The following is a 20114-nucleotide window of genomic DNA, read 5'->3' on the forward strand; positions in this document are numbered from 1 at the left end:
TACATCTGCAGCCACATTCAATGGGAGGTTTTAAAACACCACTCTCAGCAAACATACATTGTTTTTTTAGTCTTAGTAACTCATCTCGACAGTATTCTCCTGCCCTGAGGCAACAGCAGGAGTCTTGGCACGACTCCACAAGATCTGTCTCCTTATGAAGGAGGAGGGAACATCTCTGGTTCTTTCACTCTCTTCTCTCAGAGTGACTGCTGCCGTTGCAGGGCACAGTCGGGTTTCGATCTGTGCTGACCCTCTGCTTCATCTCTCAAGTTCGCAATTTGACAGGAAGCAGAAGAACTGGAAAACTGAACATCTTTGAAAGAGTGAGTCGTTGTGAAGATTATTGTTATACTGTTTCCAGGGTGCATTTTGCTCCTTCTTACCACTATGTTTTGATGTACCTGGATTTGTAAAGCTGTTTGATTTCAGATCATGTGTCACTTTCGCCTCAGGGGCCAGGATGCCGCCCTATTTCACATCAGTGCTGCTGGTCACATCAATCTCCAGCGTTTGGGCTCAAGACTTTACCGAGGAAAGGAAAACGTACAAGAAAACCAGAGCCAGGCCGGTAGCTGCAAGTATCCATGATGGACAGGGTGAGAAATTTGATGAGAATTAGAAAAATGTTTCAGACAGCTGCTTCAGCACAACATCAATATTATTTATCTATGTTGTAGTCCTCAAAAACACCTCAGATTTGACCTTTTATTATTTAGTATTTTTAAAATGTTTCAGCTGAACATTTAGGTCAGAATAATAGTTTCATTTTTTCATATGTTTGAATGTATGTAAAAGTCTGATAAAGTTTCTATTATATGAAAGAAATTGTGCTAATTTAGAAATTCAAAGGGCTTTAATAATCTATAATTAGTCGTCAACTATTTGTTGAATAATAATTAATGTGCTACACCTTAAACGTCATGAGCCTGTCTGTTTGCTTATAGAAATTATTATTTGTTTTAATAAGAATAGTGGAAAACAATTCAGTCACTTTAAAAAATGTAAATAATCTATTATTTTATATACTCTCTAAGATGACGTATCTCCAGTTTCCACCTATCATTGATTAAGCAGCCTCTAATAACGACGTCTCCCATGGAGCTGTAAAGGCTGATTCAGTAAAACTAAAGTCCTGCCCCACCTAGTCAGACTGGACCACTACTTTCCAGTAGCATCAAGTGGTTTTGTTTGCATCATATATTATGTTTATTTATTTTTATATGAAGTCATTTGACTATTTGATATCCCCTCTATTCACCGTGGGTGTGAGGATAGCGTCACTTGGTAACTATCTTTAGAAGGCTTTTTCTTTGTATCCAACTAGGCTTTGAATCCACAGCTCAATCTAGAAATCCAAAAAGATCTTGGCTGAAAACCAACAGCTAGTAAGAGGAATATCCTAGCCAAAACAAAAGCTGCCATTTCTCAAACTAAAAGAGTTCATGTGGAGTCCAATCAGTCAGTGAGGCAATCCTTTGTTGTTCTGGTGTTGAAAGCTATTTCTAAGACCTTGAGTTCAACTTTTCATTTTCTTTCTTCTGGCAGATTAAAATTAGTCCCTAAATTAAGTGTAAAACCACTTCCCTCAGGCTTCGTATAGACCAGCAAACTCTTAATATATGTTGAAATTTGTAAACTTTAGTTGCTATTTTGAATTAAGTTGGGGTGTATATTGTGTTTTATTTGTGTACTTCAGATTGTTTTATGTCTGTCTTTACTTAACTTAAGTACATCAATGGAAAATTATTAATATAATTTTCCATTATAATGTGAATCTTAATCATGTTAAAAGGGGTGAAATTTTCTGGCTTATTTTATCTTATTTTTCTTAATGGAGATTGTGCAATAAAAAGGCCAAGAAACCATTCTGATGACACTTTTTATTAAAAGATTATAAAACAAATTGGTTTGTTATCCTAAAATACTTTAAAGTTGTAATCACCTTAAGGTTTTCCCATACTGGATATTTTGCAACACTATAGTATCTACACTATAGTATCTACTCTGCTGTATAACTCTATGCTTATCTAGACTGCTGCTACATTAAGTTGTGGATTTGCCAGTCACTGTTTAGTTAATCTGCAAAAACCTTAAGTTATTACTGCAAATTTGTTTTGTTTTTTTCCTCACAGCCATCCTGGATGAAGACTGCAGCTTGGAGCTTTCCTTCTTGTTGGACAGTTCTGAGAGCGCGAAAGACAATCATGAGCAGGAAAAGCGTTTTGCGATGGACATGATGGACAGACTCCAAGGAGCGCGGCTGCCAAGCAGCCGCAGCTTGAGTTCCAGGGTGGCCTTGCTGCAGTACAGCAGTCATGTTATCAAGGAGCAAACCCTCAAAGACTGGAGAGGACCCGAAAACTTCAAGAACCGGATCAGGCCTATAGTCTACATTGGACATGGCACCTACACCACCTATGCAATCACCAATATGACAAAGATGTACCAGGAGGAATCCAGAATTGGGAGCATCAAAGTGGTGGTGTTGCTCACAGACGGCGTTTCACACCCAAGAAACCCAGACATTTTTTCTGCCATTGCTGATGCCAAGAACCAGGGCATCAAGTTCTTTGCTCTGGGCATCACCAGGACGGCCAACGAGCCGACCAACATGGCCGAACTCCGCCTGCTGGCCAGCTCCCCGGCCTCCCGCTTCCTCCACAATCTGCAAGACGAAGACATACTGCAAACAATCTTCACTGAAGTAGTGAGTATGAGCTCTTGCCAGTCACCTGACAACACACACAAAGGAAAAAGGTCGTATTGAGTTTAAACCAGCATCTCTCCAGAATGCACACATGGACAGGCATGTTGAGGTATTTGACAATGCTCAGGAGAAATAAATGAAAGAATGCGCCAGCCAGAACAGGATTTACGCTGATCTCTACAGCTACACAAAATCTGTCTGACTTATCTGACCAAACACTTGAGATAAAGATTTCATATGCTCTGCAACTGCTTTGTATGAACAAGTAGAATTTACATCACTTTTTCCCTTTATGATTGTATGGCTTGTATAAACTTGTGCCTTCTATTTTAAAATGATCTCTTACAATTTTTTCATTTTGGGACCAACATCCTCTACATGAGTGCAGTAAATATAACTTGCTGCTTAAAAATGCTGCATTTCACTTGATTCCCTTTTCTTTTCAGACTGGCCTAGCTGATGAAGGAGTAAGTACATTCCCAAGTTAAATTGAGAAAAAATTAGCATTTGATGCAGTGTAATTAGATTTGATTAAAATGTGTTTTGTTTTGTTTTTCAAGTGTCCCTTGGCTCAGAGATGTGCTTGTGAGAAAGGAGAAAGGGGACCCAGCGGGCCTGCGGTGAGCATTTACCCTTACAAAAGCCATATTTTTCCAAATTTTATTTTTTTTATGATCCTAAACCTCAAGTTCAGTCTGATTAGATGTCACAAATGTCATAAATACTGTTTACATACTAGCTATCTACATTTACTCTGTTACATTTACTTCAGCCAGTTTAAAATAAAAAAAGAACTTTTTGGAATAGCTTATGCTAATTACTTTTGTTTGAATTATATTATTATAAAATATTGCTACTGTTACTTAAAATTTCTGGATACTAAACCCATTGTTTGTAACTTCAATGAATGAAGAACAAGCATGTTTTAACTAAAAATGCATGAGACACAGTTTATCTTGAAGTGAGCTATCTTGTTCATACACAAGCTTTGGTATTTTAACGTTATTTTCTAACTGCTAAGCCTGTTGTGCCATTTGAGGATCATAAAGACACAGTGATCTAATTATTGGGAATGCTTATTTTCACTGTTAACTAGACTCAAATTCAGTCCCATCCCCTCGTCAAATAAACTCAGTTACGGTCAAGCTCTGAGGTTAACTGACAGCTGGGTGTCCAGGTGCCCTCACCTCGGAGAAATTCTTCAAATTCCTCCACCCAGACAATAGAGGCTCTCATAATTGCTCTTGTTAGTTTAATGACCACCCGGCAGCAATGTCTGGTTGATAGCAACAGATGCATTTGTGGGCCAGGTGCAGCTCAGACCAGAAACCGCTCAGTGTTTGGATAAGATAGCTTGTGTCTTGTAACAGTCACAGAGTGCTGTCAACAATACCTGTCTAGAGTGAGTCGAACTTCCACTTTGCAAATTTTTCTCATGACAAGCTTTAATTTATGGGTCTTAGGATCAAGGCATCAGTTGTTAAAGCCATTTGAGCTTTTATCAACAAGAGAACAGAATGTCAAACACAGAAAATCGCTGAATTTTGACCCCCGATTTTGTTCCTTTCTTCAGGGTAAGAAAGGTCGCCCCGGTGATGATGGAGCTCTGGGGCAAAAAGGGCAAAAGGTGTGTTGCTTTGAGTTGGGAAATTCCCCAACTGGCAGTGAAAACGAACTCATATGGAATCTGTCAAAGGGTTGTTGTTAACGAGATGTGATAATTAGAATTATACACCTGAAAAATGTACCATGGAAGAAAAATTGCTATGTATGATGTAAATCAAATATTTGTTTTACTTGCCAGTCAAAGGAAGTGTTGGGGTTGATGGATGGATGAACGGATGGATCTTAAATAAACTAAATATAATTTTTTCAAGAGATTGTGTTAAAAAGGTTATTGATAGCAAATGTTTTACTTGTAAATATTTCTTGGATTTATATTTTATTTATCATAGATCCAAATTAGTTGGCTTACATTATGCCGAGAGGGCCCAATACCAAAACAGACCTCTACTCTCTTTTCTAAACTAAATCTTATATTGTTGTTGTTTAGCCAATTGCTTTTTAGAATTAGGCTTTTACTAATAACCCAATGATTATATTCATCCCAAATGGAGGCAGGTGGTGGTGCAACCCACTCCAACACCTACAAGTTATCTTATCTGCCATCTGCAGATAAGATAACTGACATCAAAATAAAGCAGTGCAAAAAGCAATGTTGCACCTGTTTATTTAAATGCATTTTTTATTCTCCATTAATTTTCTATTTGTACTTGTACTTTGAGTGGAAACATGTTCTGTTCTCTTTAAATGTTTCGCTCTGGAAGATTTTTGTTGGCGCACCACCTACAACTAATATTTCTTGTGTAAATAACTACATGAAAATGATAATGTGAAAAGGCTTTAAGGTTCAAAAAATGTAAATTATTTAATTATATGCCTGCTTTTGTCTTGATACACATGGGATTAGCTAATATATTCGAACTACTGGCAGTTTTTGATAAAAAATAAAGATCTTTTTGAACATTCGTTCGTAAGCCTTTAACAGAACTTCACTTACACAACTATCCATTTAAGACACGTGCAAAACTAATTTTTCAAAGTAATTTTAAAGCTTGTTTTTTACAAGAGACAGAAAAGTATTTACAAATATATATTAGATCTCATGACTCAGAGATTTCTTCATAACCACTTCAAAAATATGTGAACATTTAAGTTAATATGACCTAAGTTCCAGCACTTCAGAGTACTGTGACACAAGTCAAAAATTAAATGATCATGGTTCAAATGTAATGCAATGAAATGTAAAACCTCAAGGTTTCTGAAACTGTGTCAAGAAACACCATAGTAATGACTTTTTTAAATCATTGACAACATTCATCTGAAACAAATACACCACATCACTATCTGGTGTCCTCTGTTGGGTCACATGTTTACAGAACCAAGGTAGAGATGATGATTGACAATGTTTCTCAGTAGCAAAATGTTTACCAAGACAATCCAGGAGATCAAATCCAATATCGATTTGTGAGCAATTTGAAGTTTGAAACTCCTGATGTCGCCCTCTGTTGGTCATTATAAAGAATGCAGTTTTAAGGTACTTAAAAATTGACTCGCCTAATCTGTTGATGCAATTTAAAGTTAAGTGTTTTGATGGGGGGGGGGGTTTACCATATTTTGACAAACATCTTCTGTTAATATCTATTTTTGGATATGCTCAGTATTATATGTTATGTACATTGTCACTCAGAAATTTAGAAAATAAAAGTTGAACATCACAAATAATGCATACTTGAAGGAAAAAGAAAACCTTGATGTTAAATTATGAAATGCGCATGACAGAAACACAGCTGATGGGAAATGTGCATTTCATGTCATTTTTCTGAGCTTTTCTGTTTAAAGAATGCACATTTCCAGCTCTATTTTAGTTTAAAAAATAAAATAAAATTTTAAAAAAGCAGTTATTACCAAATGTAATGTCTCTTTTTCATCAGGGAGAAGCAGGATTAAGTGGAATACCTGGGCGAGAAGGAACTGAGGTAAATGCTGTAACTCATGAACAAAACGGATTATTTTGCTGATACTCAACATCCTGTCATTACAATCAATAATTATTTTTATCTGCAGGGTAAGCCTGGTTACAAAGGAGATAAGGTATTCAGATTAATCCAAAAGGTTAGAGAAGTTGTTTCCATATATGCATATACATACATGTTTAATATTTGTAATTTCTGCACAGGGTGAGAGGGGTGAGTGCGGTACTCCAGGAATCAAAGGAGACAGGGTATGAGATTGTTGTTGATACTTGCTGAATCTACAGTTTGCTGGTTGTTTTTCTTCTCTCCTTACACTTTAATTTAATTAACTCTTTTTTTTCTGTATGATGTGCTTCAGGGCCCAGAAGGTTCAATTGGAACAAGAGGGCCAAGAGGTATGCAGGTGTGTAATACTTCATACGACACTAATATGTTTTTCCATGTTCTTTACCTCTTATATTTGTTGTTGAAAAAGCATGATAATAAAATGTATATGGTACACATTTATCACTTTGAACTATTAAAATGAAATATTATGGACCAAAATGAATTACTCACTGGATTTCTATTTGGTATTAGTAATGGAAAAAAATCACATGTGAAATTAAAACACTTTGATCATTCTATAAATTTCTGTTTGATTTTCTGCCCAGGGGTTACCAGGACCACATGGAGACGTTGGACCAGAAGGGCCTCAGGGAAAACAGGTTAGTCTCTTATTTGACTAATTTTACTCTGCTCATCCCACATATATGTTGCAACCTCTGCTCTGCATTTCCTTTTATGATATGTTTGAACAAGAGTTTTGGAGCTGTAATACTTTGGTATTAACCCCAAAGCAAAACACTTGTAAGCCCTCCTTACCTCCACCATGACTGACTACTACAATCATCATAATGAATGCTGGATCTCTGATGGCCTGTTTCCTGAAACTAAATACAGAGCAAAAAAAAAGTCCTGGCTTACATTTACGGCCATGGACGGAAAGTCTGTGTGGCCTGTCTGGCCATGGAAATATCTGGATTAGGATTAGGATTAACTGGAGTCTAAAGGAGTGTAAATAATCCTCCACTTCTATGTATTTACCACCTGTAAAACATGTGTCAACATTTTAGTCATTCAGAAATTAGTGCTTGCATTTTGTGTTTCTAAATTGGAGACCTTCTAAGATGGTGCAAATCTCTTATTAGCAGTCAGCTACTGACTGATACATTTTTTTCTAAACGAAAACACCCTTACTGTTATCGACTCCAGTCAACAGATTAACTGATTATTTTTTATTACCTATTAATGAATCTAAAGCCAAGCATTAAGACTCAAAAAATATTTTTAAAACTTGTTAAACTGTTTTGTTTTTTTAATTGCAGGGAGAACGAGGCCTATTGGGTCCTCCTGGAATACAAGGAGAAACTGGTATTGGACTTCCTGGTCCAAAAGTAAGTCATCATATACAGTCTATATAAAAAAAATTTTGTAAATATTTGTGATCAATTATTGTCATTGAGAGTCACTTAATACGTTTTTATTAATCCGCAGGGTGACATGGGGTTCCAGGGCCGACCAGGTCCTCCTGGTCCTCATGGTTTGGGAGAGCCTGGTCCTCCTGTAAGTTACAACGCACAATTTGCGACTCTGCTTTAGACTAATATTGTTCCTTTTCTTGTTACTGTGTGAGTGACATGTACATTTTTACTTTCTTTATAGGGACCCCAAGGACAGCAAGGCGTGCAAGGGGAAAAAGGACCCCAAGGAGTAGGACTTCCTGGGCCAAAGGTTATTTTTAAGTGCTGCATATTAGATAGAAAACTAGTCAAAATAGTTGTTTTAAGGGATGACAGAAGAATGCAGTGACTTTCACATTCTGTATTGACAAAAAAATGTTTTCAGTCTAGGTCAGCTAACTAAGGCACAGAGAGAAACTGTTGTTATCATCCACTAAAGTAAACTCTAGACTGAAAATTATATAGGAAATAAAGGTATTAAAAAGCCAAGTGCGAAAGATGGAATTTAACTGACAGGCAATTTGGTTGTATCTTGGCAGAGCCATTCTCCAGTCTGTCAAGTTTAGCCCCTGTTCCAGGTCACTGACTCACAGCTCAAATGTTGACTCTCTTGGTAATGTTTCTGTTTTTAAGAGCTTGGATCAAAGCAAGCCACTGCATGCTGCCTCCTGAAACACAAAGAAGACAATCCATTCAACATTTAGGACAGAAATGCACAGCTGGTAGCAAAGCACTTACTTCAACTTTAAAAAGAAAAAACCTAAGTGGTAGTATTGTTTGTAGTACTTTCAGGAACATGGCTGTATTACAAGGTAACTTTAGGAAAGTTTCAGGGAACTTTGATGGAACATTCATGAAAATTTAGCAGGAACTTTCATAAAACTTTTGAAGAACATCTGCAGAACACAAGTTACAAGTTCAGCCGAAGTTCCATGAAAGTGTCTTTCATAATTGAATCCAGTTCCTGAAGGTACCCAGCAAGTTCCACCAAAGTTTCATTATAACGCCTGGTCTGTTCCAGAAACCTCCATGTAAGCTAGATGAATGTACCTGCTAGGTTTGTGGCAATTTCAATAAGGTTCTGTCAAGTTTTCAGAAGGTACATTTTTAGTTCTGGAAAACATCTGGTAAGCGTCATAAAAATCATTTGTAAGTTCCAAGACAGAATCTGATAATTCCCTGAAAGTTCATTGAAAGTTGCATTGAAGGTTCCACAAAATACCTGGTAATGTCAGAGAAAGGAACTGAGATGATTTAGATAGTTTCTGCAAATTACGGGAAGTATTGTGCATTGTTATAAAATAATGCTGTCATCTTACTGTTGCGGTTTGTGGGTTAATTAACAGTAGTATATGTATGTGATTGTTGAACATTTTCCATTAAGAAATTTAAAAATTTTATTTAATTGTAAGTAATCAAATGTTTGAACAATGTGTGTGTGTAGATTTCAAACATATTGATTAGGTTGGATTGGATATTAGTAAATCTAGGCTCACAACTGGCTTCTGTTATAAGACCCACTAGGACTTAGCTAGGCCTCAAAATTGCTTTAAGGAATTCTGTTTTCCTTAAAACAGATTTTTACCCAGACTGGTCCTGAATCAGAAACCATTGTAGGCAATTAACATGGAGTCATTAAGTTACCCCACCGGGACAGACTTTTTAGTCCATTTGCTTCCACATGGCCATATTTGTAAATGCTGTGATGTAAATTGATGGGATTCACCTGGTTAATTTTTCCGCAGGGGGAGCGAGGGCTCTCAGGACCAAGGGGGCTGAGGGGCCAGCAGGGTGTAAGCATCAAAGGAGAAAAGGTGGGTTGTAAATGCATTTAATGAGCGGCGTTAACTGTAACAGTACATTTTCTGAAAATTAAGGGGAATCCCAAAAGATCCCCCAGGCTACAGGATATTCTACTATAACATTAAAGCAAGGCTGGGTGGTTGTTTACCACCTTTAACATCTGGTTGCTGTGGGAAAGTTGCAGCAAGTAAAACTTGTTGCAAACTGCACTGTAAGACTTAGTCATTTTAAACAACTACAGTAATTCACATGAAAGAACGTTGGTCATTAAAGTTAGTCACATTTTAAATGTACAATACATTTGAAAAAATATTATAATTGTATTTTTCTGTGCTTGGCAACCTTTCTGACTTATTATTATGCAATAAAGCAAATGTTTCTGTTCTGATCCAGATCCACCATGCTTTGTTCTTACGTAGATAACCTTTTCAGTAAACCATGTTAAGAGTGATAGTCTTGGCATAAGTCGCTCACTTTTAGACAGAACCTCAGAATGATGAAGCTGATTAAACACACCTGAATACAGTTTGTCAGAGGCTAAACATTTCATTCTGAAATATTTAGAATGTTCATTTTGTTAAAAAAAAAAAAAAGAGCTCTAGCAAAGTTGATTTTTGAGAGTGGAAAAGTGTCTTATTTTAAAATGAAAACTGTCTAGGAGGCCTGCTCTGAATGCCATAGTCCAACCTTTGAATTTCAGTAATGATGGGCCTTTTGTCAGTCTTCTTCTTTGTACTGTGGTAATAAGTTCCCGCTGAGAAGTGTAGACTGGTCATGGCCTACATATTGCAAACATGGAAGCAAAAACAATGTAAACAAAATCCGAAACCATAAACTTTGCAGAGGAGAACCTTCAGTTTTCAGATGCTCTGAGGCAGGACATCCCATGGTGTATACACCATAGGACAGAAATGTGCATAAAAACCAGTAAATCATCCACCGTTGATAAGGATTGTCTTACCCATGGTGCTTTACCTCCAGGGTGAACTGGGACCTCCAGGTTTTCCCGGGTCAGCTGGAGAGACAGGGGTGGGCATTCAGGGAGAAAAGGTAAGCTAAAATCAATTTGATTAAATGTTGCTAAGGCTACCTTATAACTAAAAGAAACACACCCATTGTAGCAAATGATGTTTTAAGTAAGAGTTCAATCAATCTTCTTATGCAGGGAGTCGAGGGACCAAGGGGCCCACCAGGAGTCAGAGGAGTTCCAGGAGAAGGATTATCTGGACCTAAGGTTTGTTCAAAGAGAAACTGGCTTTGTGCAACAAAAAAGGAAAGAGTTGGAAAAAAAAAAGTTTGAAAAAAATCCATATTGTGCTGTCAGTATTTTGTTTGCTTCTGTTATGTAAAGCTAAACAGCAAAAACATATCACAGATATATAATATTTATAATGTAAATAAAGAAAATATGGCACACATTGTGAATCTTCCCAGCAGTGGCCAATCTAGAAAAATTAGTCAAAGAGCACATCTACAGCAGTTTAGCAAACTTTATCACAAAATTAGACCATAATTATTTTTAACTGCCCTACAACTCGCTGGCAATGCAGCAGAAAATATATTACAGACAGCAGCAGTTATTATGAGTTGAATTTAAGCAGGGACATCCCATATCAGCCATTTTATATTGCACTGATTAGGACATTCTTGATTTTGATTCCTAAACTAAATCAACTAATACGTATTGTTAAAACTAGAAAAATGTTGCCACCACATGCCAAACTGTACCCCACTCTACACATTGAGCTTTTAAGAGAGTGTCTACTCTATTAATTGGTGGTGCAAACCTCCGATTGATCCCATATACTGTATATAAAAATAAGAACCCTTATGTGGCTTTTTAAAAATATGATGTTTGTGTGACCCCATTTCTAATACCGCCCTGGGTCACTAGCCATAGGGCCTATAACACTGTGTGTTAATAACATTTTCCTTTCAGGGGGACCAAGGCTTACCAGGAGAGCAGGGAGCTCCTGGAGAAAGAGGCATCGGTGAACCTGGTTCAAAGGTATTTAAATCACTTCTCGTAACGAAAGTTTTCATCACCACGAAAAGTCTGCAAATATTTTCCAACATATTTGGAAAATAAAATCTGAAACGTATCTGACTGAAATCGTAGGGAGAACCTGGAGCCCCAGGACCAGGAGGTCTGCCTGGTCTTCCAGGAGAAGATGGAGCTCCAGGACAGAAGGTAAAGCATGTTGCGCAGTGGGTGACCATACATTGTTTTTGGCCACTATTAAAAGAGCTCATTGTTCACTCACTTAAGGGGGAACCTGGCTTATCTGGCTCAAGAGGTCCCGAGGGAGCTCAAGGCATTGGCATTCAAGGAGAGAAGGTATGTTTCATTATTAATTCTTGTGTAGGATTAAAAATGATTTCACTTCGATCATGCCTGGTGTTCTCTGTTTAAGGGTGACCAGGGTCTGAGAGGGATTCGGGGACTACATGGTCCTCCTGGGATTCCAGGACCTTCCGGACCAAAAGTGAGAGACCTAAAGCAAGACTACAAATAGATTGATGTTGTTGTTGGATTGAAACATTTGACAACCTTGAATCTCCAGCCCTTCCCTCTGCTTGTCATCCCTTCTAAATATCATGAATTTGCAGTTGGTGAAGATTTATGTCATACTAATCAAGCGGAGCCAAAAATGTAGTTTTTAATGATATTGGCAGGACAAATGTTTCTTTACACATGCATAATTCAATCAGAGTTGTCTTGCCAATTCTCTTCTTTCAGGGTGAACGTGGAAATCCAGGTCCGCAGGGCATATCAGGGCAGCCGGGACGATCCATATCAGGTTCAAAGGTAGAATAGGAATCTGAACATGGATTTTGGCAGCAAAGAACTAAACTGTCAAATAAAACCTGATGGCAGAGATGGAATGAAAAAGCTGGTTTAAGTAATCAGTTTGGCATTTGTGTTTCATCGTGTTCAGGGTGAAGTTGGTCCTGCTGGTCCTCCTGGTCCTATTGGGGAAACGGGTCTGGGTCTACCTGGTCCCAAGGTAAATGCCATCACTTAATATATGACGTGTTTTTTCACAGAGCTGTCTACAAAATGACATCAATTTTCATCAGTGATTTATTTCTGTTATCAGGGGGATCGAGGTCTTACAGGTGTAATGGGTCCAGTTGGGCCAAAGGGTGAAGGCATCCCAGGCCCTGTGGTATTGTCATTTACCAAAACATAAAACTGTGCAGTGTCTGCAAACAGAACTTTTAGAAAACGCCTCTGTTGTGTGTCCAGGGTCCTCCAGGCGTGCCAGGGTTACCAGGTGAGCCTGGACCGGAGGGAGTGGGAATTCCCGGTCCAAAGGTTTGTCACCATGACGTTTTGTGATGTGAACAGTTCCTCCCCTGATTTGTGTTTCTGCTGTCCATATGGGAATCCTCATCTCTGTTTCAGGGTGACGTTGGCTTCAGAGGCCTACCAGGTTTGCCTGGCCCACCAGGCGAGGGCTTACTGGGACCACCAGTAAGGAAGATCTCATTCCTTACAGTTGCATCAACAACTCCAACTCAAAAATAGCTTCACTTTTATTTTATTTTACTTTTATTTCAATGCAGACATTGTCAAATTTAACTTTGAATAAGAGGGATGATATAGTTAATCCTCTGTGAGATTATAAAACAAATATTTTCTGCTTATGTGGATAAGAATGTTTTATGGGATTTATTGCAAAGTGTAGTAATTTCAAAGTCTTGCAGAAGGAAAAGAAGAAATACACAACACTTTCTCAGGTGGATTGCTCAGACAACATACTTTCCTCTTATCACTGGAAAGTATGATAAGTGATAAGTATGATTGTGACTCATTCCTAAAACCATATGAGAATACATATCAGAACTGGATTTGGAGTAGCTATCAAAGCCTATAGAAAAGTTCTCTCCAACCTCTGACCTCAACTCTATTTGAAAATCTTTCTTAGCGCTTAAATGACAGGTCAATGCTAGGAAGCCAGTGAATTTAAATGCATTCTGCCAAAAGGAATATTTAAATATTTAGTCAAAATTATACCAGAACATACGACAGTGTGCAGCTTCTCCACACCAGCTGTGTTCAACCTTTTCGTGACATAGGCTAAAATTCTTAACTTATTAAAGTAACTTACTGGTCACAATTTTAAATTCTATTTTCAAAACTAAAAATATATTTTACTGTCAATTTGAATAAAAGCTGCTGCATGTTTGAGGTCTCAACTTCTAAAAAGATTAAATAAAATGAAGAAAAACTTGATTAAGAAAACAAATATGTTCTGTTGTTAACATTTTAAAATTTAAATTTCTCTATGTAAATCTCACTATAAAAATTAATTTAAAAGGCTCCATTTGCATAAGCGGTTTGTACTTTTGGTTCAAATTTGGACCATTTTCAAACTGCTTTCTTAGCCACTAAAGTATTATCAGGGCTGCACTTTGAACTCATATACACATTGCTGATATATTCAAATATTATTTGGGGTATATGTTTAAATTTACCCCAATTTTAATACATTTTACATAATAAATTAAAATTATGTAAAATTCAAATTTTACATAATTTTAACTCTGTGTGGATTAACTAACAACATTTATTTCAAGCATGTTCTCTTGGTTCTTAATTTTAAATAATGTAAGGTGTATTTTAAAAGATCAGTTCACCTTAAAAAACAATCGCAGGAACAAAAGGAAAATTATATTTCCTGAATATTTAGAAAAAGCATCTAAAACCATCACCAACCAGTCTCTTCAATACCAGAACATCTTTTGTATTTTTTATCAACGTATTTCACATTTTTTATTAGTTTTTTTTTCTCAAACATGAAATGGAGAAATTGATGCATTTTATTATAGTTAAGTTATGTTAGCAAAACATTCATACAGTCATTCTTAGTTTATGATTAAGTAAAAGTCGATAAGACACAAAACATTTGTTTATACGTACATTTTCAAACGTGGGGTAGTTTTTAGAATTGCCTTATATTTCTGAATCTTTGTTGAAACGAATGCAGTTCTTGTATACTGTATCTAAATGTTTTTTCAGGATTCATAAACTTGATATTTTCTTAATATTAGGGTAATATTGGGAGGCCAGGACCAATTGGTCCAGCTGGACCCCCAGGAGAAGGTATTCAAGGCCCGAAGGTAAATTAATTATTTAATTTAATGTAACTCAATATGAATGGTATTCCATAATATCACCAATTTTATTATAGGGTGTTGTAAGTTTGGAGGACTGTAGTGAAATTAAGTAAATTTAAAATCTAATCTCAGGGAGAGCCAGGATCTCAAGGCATGACTGGACCCAGAGGGCCCCAAGGAGAAGGATATTCTGGACCTAAAGTAATGGATTACCATTGCTATTTAAACAGTTCATCAATATCCAATTTATTTGCCTATACTGAAAATGTGTTCTTCTTTGGGTCAGGGGGACCGCGGGTCACAGGGAGAGAGGGGAATGAAAGGCACAAAAGGAGACATGGGTGATCCTGGAGTCCCTGGAGAAATGGTAAAATATGTGAAAAAAGTAACTGTATGAAATGTGTGTATACAGGCATTCATCCAACTCTAGTCATAGGTGGAAATAAAACTGTTTATCCTAGCAGTGTAAGATCAACACAGTGATTGTTTTTAACCTTATGTTTTCGAATAACAGGGGAGAGGAGGGACCAAGGGTGAACCAGGCCTTACGGTAAGTTAACTAAATCAGCCAAATGCTTTTATTTTCAACTAAAAACCTGTTCATTTCTTAAAGTTTGTTTCCTTTTACAGAGAGAAGACGTTATAAGGATGATCAAAGAAATATGTGGTAAGAAGGACATCCAAATGTCATTTTCATGTGCCCTGTAAATACAGTCATGATGAAAGAAAGTACACCCTCTCATTTCTAAGCTTTTAAAATGCAAATGACCTGCCCAAAAACAGGAGTTATATATATACAAAACCGCACACCTCAGATTCTACTCGGTATTGATTCCCAATATTGGGACCTAAAACCCAAAGTTTTAGGTCTTTACTTATTGAGGACCAGTAAATGCAACAGGACACTTCATGTGTGTGGAGCAAACATACACATCAAGTAAAACCACTGAAAATGCATAAAAGAAAATATGTTGCAGAAGATTAAGACAAGCATACATAAATACAAATAACAAAATCCAGTCTAGACAAAATGAAACAAACTGCTTATCTGTTGCTGCCATTTGAGAAGGGATCTGGCTGTTGTTTTGCTATCATGTGAAAACCTTTGGCTCTTGCAGGTTTGTGCTTAGAGAATTATTTGTTGCACAGCAGCAGTGATAGGCTTATTTAAATCATATTTCCACTCAGCACAAAGACAAGCATTCAAGTTTAATTGTGTTTTTAATGGAATTTTCTTCTTTCCGCATTTCAGGATGTGGCATCAAGTGCAAAGAAAGACCGATGGAGCTTGTGTTTGTCATCGACAGCTCAGAGAGTGTTGGTCCTGAGAACTTTGAGATCATCAAAGACTTTGTCACTCGGTTGGTGGACAGAACCACTGTTGGACGCAATTCCACCAGGATCGGACTGATTCTCTACAGTCTGGATGTCCTTTTAGAGTTCAACCTGGCTCGTTATTTGACCAAGGAGGACGTAAAGGAAGCAATCCGAAAAATGCCTTACATGGGTGAGGGCACCTACACAGGGACTGCTATCAGGAAGGCGACCCAGGAGGCTTTCTTCAACGCTCGGTTTGGAGTCCAAAAAGTAGCCATTGTCATTACTGACGGTCAGACAGACAAGCGAGATCCTGTCAAACTTGATTTAGCAGTGCGAGAGGCTCATGCAGCAAACATTGAGATGTATGCTTTGGGAATAGTTAATTCTTCTGATCCCACACAGGGCGAGTTCCTACGAGAACTTAACCTCATTGCCTCTGACCCAGACTCTGAACACATGTACCTGATTGATGACTACAATACTCTACCAGGTGATGATTTGTGTCAAGTATTAATATTTTTTGACCTGCAGTTTGTGCAAACAGTCCAAATTGACACATTTCTTGTCTCTTCTCAGCACTGGAATCTAAACTGGTCAGCAAGTTCTGTGAAGATGAAAATGGCGCTCTTATTTACAATCACATACCAAATGGGGCATGGAACAGCAACAATGGACTAGGTCTTCATAGAATCAATGGAGGGAATGTCAACGGATATAATGGGTTTGACAATAACGGTTATGGAAGCAATGGACATGGGAACAGGTATGAAAAGGAAGTTAAAAATCAAAAAGGAACCTACAACAGAGGTCGTGGTAACACTTTTACGCTGCCCATCAGTGCTGATCCCCGTCCTCTACAGGTACCAGTCCTCTGAATTTTTTACTCACAAAATATTTCTACAAGAAACATATTTTATAGTATAATTTGATTTTAGGTAGTGGAAGACGATGATGGGGAAGATTTAGACCTGAGGGCTCGTGTGCAGACTGGTAGCAGCACATCTGTAGTCAATGTCGTCAAAGTCCCAATGTCATCACCCGTAAGAGAAAGTTCTGCATCCAAGGAGGAAGTTTTATCATCATCAGCAGAACCAGTATCCTCATTACCTTCGTCAATGCCAGCGTCTAACGCGTCTCCAGATTCTAAGCAGAAGGAGCTTGTAGTGAGTCCAGACTTACCTAAAGGTGAGTTCTGCACTTCTCAAAAAGCTCATTCCAAGAAAAGCACATGCCGCTTTATTCTTCGTTTTTGTTGTGCATTTTAGTTTCTTCCTGCATGGTGAAGATTTTTTAGGATTACTTATTCATAAATAGAGAAACACTCTAATAATTTGAGAGAAAATTGACATCAGGTGTTCTCTAAACCACAATGTTGAAACCATCATATCACTCTTAGAGTTAAAGTCATTATTGATTATGCTAAAGCCTATACCTGCACACTACTGCATCTGTGCCTACCATCGAAGAGATCACATGTTCCAGCGTCACCTACACATCTGTAGCCTCCATTACTTGATCTCCAGCCAAGCCAAGTTGCCACAGAATGTTTTGTTTTGGAATTATACTTCTGTGGAATAACCTTAACTACTTAGAAATAAAAACTGTGTAAAGAGCTATGCTAATATTATAATTCAATTGAATTCAGTTAATCATATATAGCATAATATTCACACCATGTCATCCCGAAGGTACTGAACAAAATAAGTCATTTCAGTCTAATTACAAATACATTCCAATTGAACCTAGTTATCAAGTAGTGTAGTTAAACTCATTCAAATTGGTTAAAAAAAGTTTTCTATCTGAGGATTACACTGAGTGATTGACTTGCAGCAAACCCTCCGACTGAGCAAGGCTGTAGCGACAGTGAAAAACTCCCCTTTAACAAGAAGAAATCTCCAGCATAACCCAGATCAGTACGAACAGCTATCTGCCACGACTCAGTGGGGGATTGAGAGGACAGAGCAGAATGCACAAACAACAAACAAAAGACCTGATGAAGGACTACTCTTTATGTTAACGAAAAGTACAAAGTTAGTAACAGAAGAAGGAGAAAGCATTCTTCTGTCAATAAGTTCTCAATTGACTTATTGAGAACATTAAATTTCTGAATTTGATATAAAATATAAGAACTGACCCCAGGAAAGACAATCATTTGTTAATGTTTTAGGAATTTGAGATTTTCCTTTGTGTGTTGCTTTGTTATAGATAATAACCATAATTCCTACTTTTAAGAATCTTTTTTAGTTAAATTTCATGTGGCAACAAAATATCTGTTGGGTTAGTTTTGGTGGGCACATTTTTTGAAAACTTACCCATTTCTTTTTCAGAAGTCCCAGCTCTTGATCATCGCTGCAATCTCATTTTGGACCAAGGAACCTGCAGAAACTACTTAATCCGCTGGTATTATGACAAACAGGCCAACGCCTGTGCACAGTTCTGGTACGGAGGCTGCGGTGGGAATGAAAACCGCTATGAAACTGAAGATGAATGCAAGAACACTTGTGTTCTTTTAAGAACAGGTGAGCTCTGTCGGTGATTTCAAATCAAACAGGCATGTTCTGCTTTTTACTTCTTTTGTCCAAAACCAAATATTTGTTTCTGTTTCAGTCGGATAAGAAGACAATTTGGAAAGACGTTGTGATTATTCTGGAGTCTCAACATTTCCAGTTTACTCACTTGTATTCACCAGTTTTCTTGCACTTTTCAAACACTTCTGTCCTCAAATACACAAGTATATGTTGTTCAGTATTAAATATATTTCAGAAATTATTAGTATGAAAATATATCCACTAGCCTGCTTGAAAAACTAACCAACTTCTTTACCTCAGGACTGAATGTGTTGTCATGATATTTTAGAAAACAGTTTTTATTTTATTTGTTTTTTTTTAGGGTTTAGACATCATGAATTCAAAGAGACAACCACAGAAAATGCACTCAGACATCTTTCCATGCCATCTGTTTAGTTACATATCGCCAACGAGACAGTCATGTTGAGATATTTGCTCTAATATATTTTTTACGACATATTTGTTTGGGCTTCTTAATTTTTTTCTTAATAGTATGTTTTTGGGGTTATTAAAGGTAGCTGTGATTATCAAATGCTGCTCTAAATTGTCTGCTGCAAATTTCAGGAAAATGAAGATAGAAGTAGGTTTGTTTGTATATATATATATATATATATATATATATATACTGTGGTATTTCTGAACAAATTTATTTTAGGATGTTTTTAAAACTAATAAAATGGAAATTATGGTTTCTGTATTTTTTGTTCATGTTTTTATAAATATCAAAGGTAATTAAAGTCATCATCATGTGACTTTGTTTTCTGCTTTTTAAATCAGAAGACATATCTCTGTAATGTATTAACTGGTTTTGTAAATCTGACATTTTTTTCAAGGCTCTGTTATGTACTTTGCACCTTTACATCATACTTAAATGTCTGTAAATGTTATAGAAAGATATCCGAAACACTTTTGAGATCTATGAAAACACCATCTGAGCTTTAAAATAAGATTTCAATGTAAAACTGTTTTTCCTTCGTTGACTTTTTTTTCTAAATTAAGCAGTCATTTATGCACACAATATTAAGGACAACATGGAGACCAAAAGTAACTGAGCTAGTAGCAAATCAATGGTTGACACCATATGGAGGCTTTTCTAAAACAGCACACACAATCTGTTTATATGCAGTCTTAATGCACTTTAGTTTTCTCCACATCCCATATAGGAACGTCAAAATCTGATAAAATCACATAGCTTCCTATAGACACATTGAGAATTTCAGACTGCTTTTGTTTTTTATTGTTTTATAGTCTAGTTAATATTCTCCCCATTATTTTTGTGGCAAAGAGAGAAACAAATTAGTTACAATAAAAAAGGATTATGATTGTAATGTCTTCACTCCTGTCATTTGTGCAGCAATAAAATGGTATGAAAATCCTTTTAACTCAAGGACTCATGTTCAGCTCGATTTTTAGTTCCTGTCTCAGGGAAAGAGTCAAGTCACCAACAGTACTCCTGCAATTAAGCAACAGTTCAGATGCAGTAATAAAAATAAAAACATAAAAGAAAATATTGATACTAGAAAAAACAGAATATTTTAGGTTACACCTTCTTAAA

General features: G+C 36.9%; 1 protein-coding gene across 3 annotated transcripts; it reads left to right on the forward strand.

The window, feature by feature from the left end:
- The first annotated feature begins 69 nt into the window (after positions 1-69).
- Positions 70-19946, forward strand: col28a2a (collagen, type XXVIII, alpha 2a). Of its 3 annotated transcripts, none has more exons than XM_032566840.1 (36): positions 70-323; positions 416-596; positions 2133-2707; positions 3154-3174; positions 3268-3327; positions 4281-4334; positions 6202-6246; positions 6335-6361; positions 6447-6491; positions 6602-6646; positions 6897-6950; positions 7611-7679; positions 7780-7848; positions 7948-8016; positions 9491-9559; positions 10530-10598; positions 10714-10782; positions 11488-11556; positions 11668-11739; positions 11818-11886; positions 11963-12034; positions 12289-12357; positions 12488-12556; positions 12650-12718; positions 12799-12867; positions 12958-13026; positions 14607-14675; positions 14805-14873; positions 14959-15039; positions 15187-15222; positions 15303-15339; positions 15925-16482; positions 16569-16852; positions 16928-17177; positions 18320-18511; positions 18600-19946. In XM_032566840.1, the coding sequence occupies exons 2-36, from the start codon at positions 461-463 to the stop codon at positions 18605-18607; spliced, it is 3687 nt and encodes a 1228-aa protein (XP_032422731.1). In that variant the 5' UTR covers positions 70-323; positions 416-460; the 3' UTR covers positions 18608-19946. The 3 variants fall into 3 exon arrangements, with proteins under 3 accessions (XP_032422731.1, XP_032422732.1, XP_032422734.1); XM_032566841.1 differs by having other exon boundaries at positions 430-596; XM_032566843.1 differs by having other exon boundaries at positions 453-596.
- The last annotated feature ends 168 nt before the right edge of the window (positions 19947-20114 follow it).

This window comes from Xiphophorus hellerii, chromosome 7 (assembly GCF_003331165.1).
Source record: "Xiphophorus hellerii strain 12219 chromosome 7, Xiphophorus_hellerii-4.1, whole genome shotgun sequence".
Taxonomy (NCBI): domain Eukaryota; kingdom Metazoa; phylum Chordata; class Actinopteri; order Cyprinodontiformes; family Poeciliidae; genus Xiphophorus; species Xiphophorus hellerii.

Coding starts and splice junctions, on each gene's coding strand:
- col28a2a (XM_032566840.1), top strand. CDS start 461: ATGCCGCCCTATTTCACATCAGTGCTGCTGGTCACATCAATCTCCAGC. Junction 8,017..9,490: donor TAGGACTTCCTGGGCCAAAG/GTTATTTTTAAG, acceptor ATTTTTCCGCAG/GGGGAGCGAGGGCTCTCAGG. Junction 9,560..10,529: donor TAAGCATCAAAGGAGAAAAG/GTGGGTTGTAAA, acceptor CTTTACCTCCAG/GGTGAACTGGGACCTCCAGG.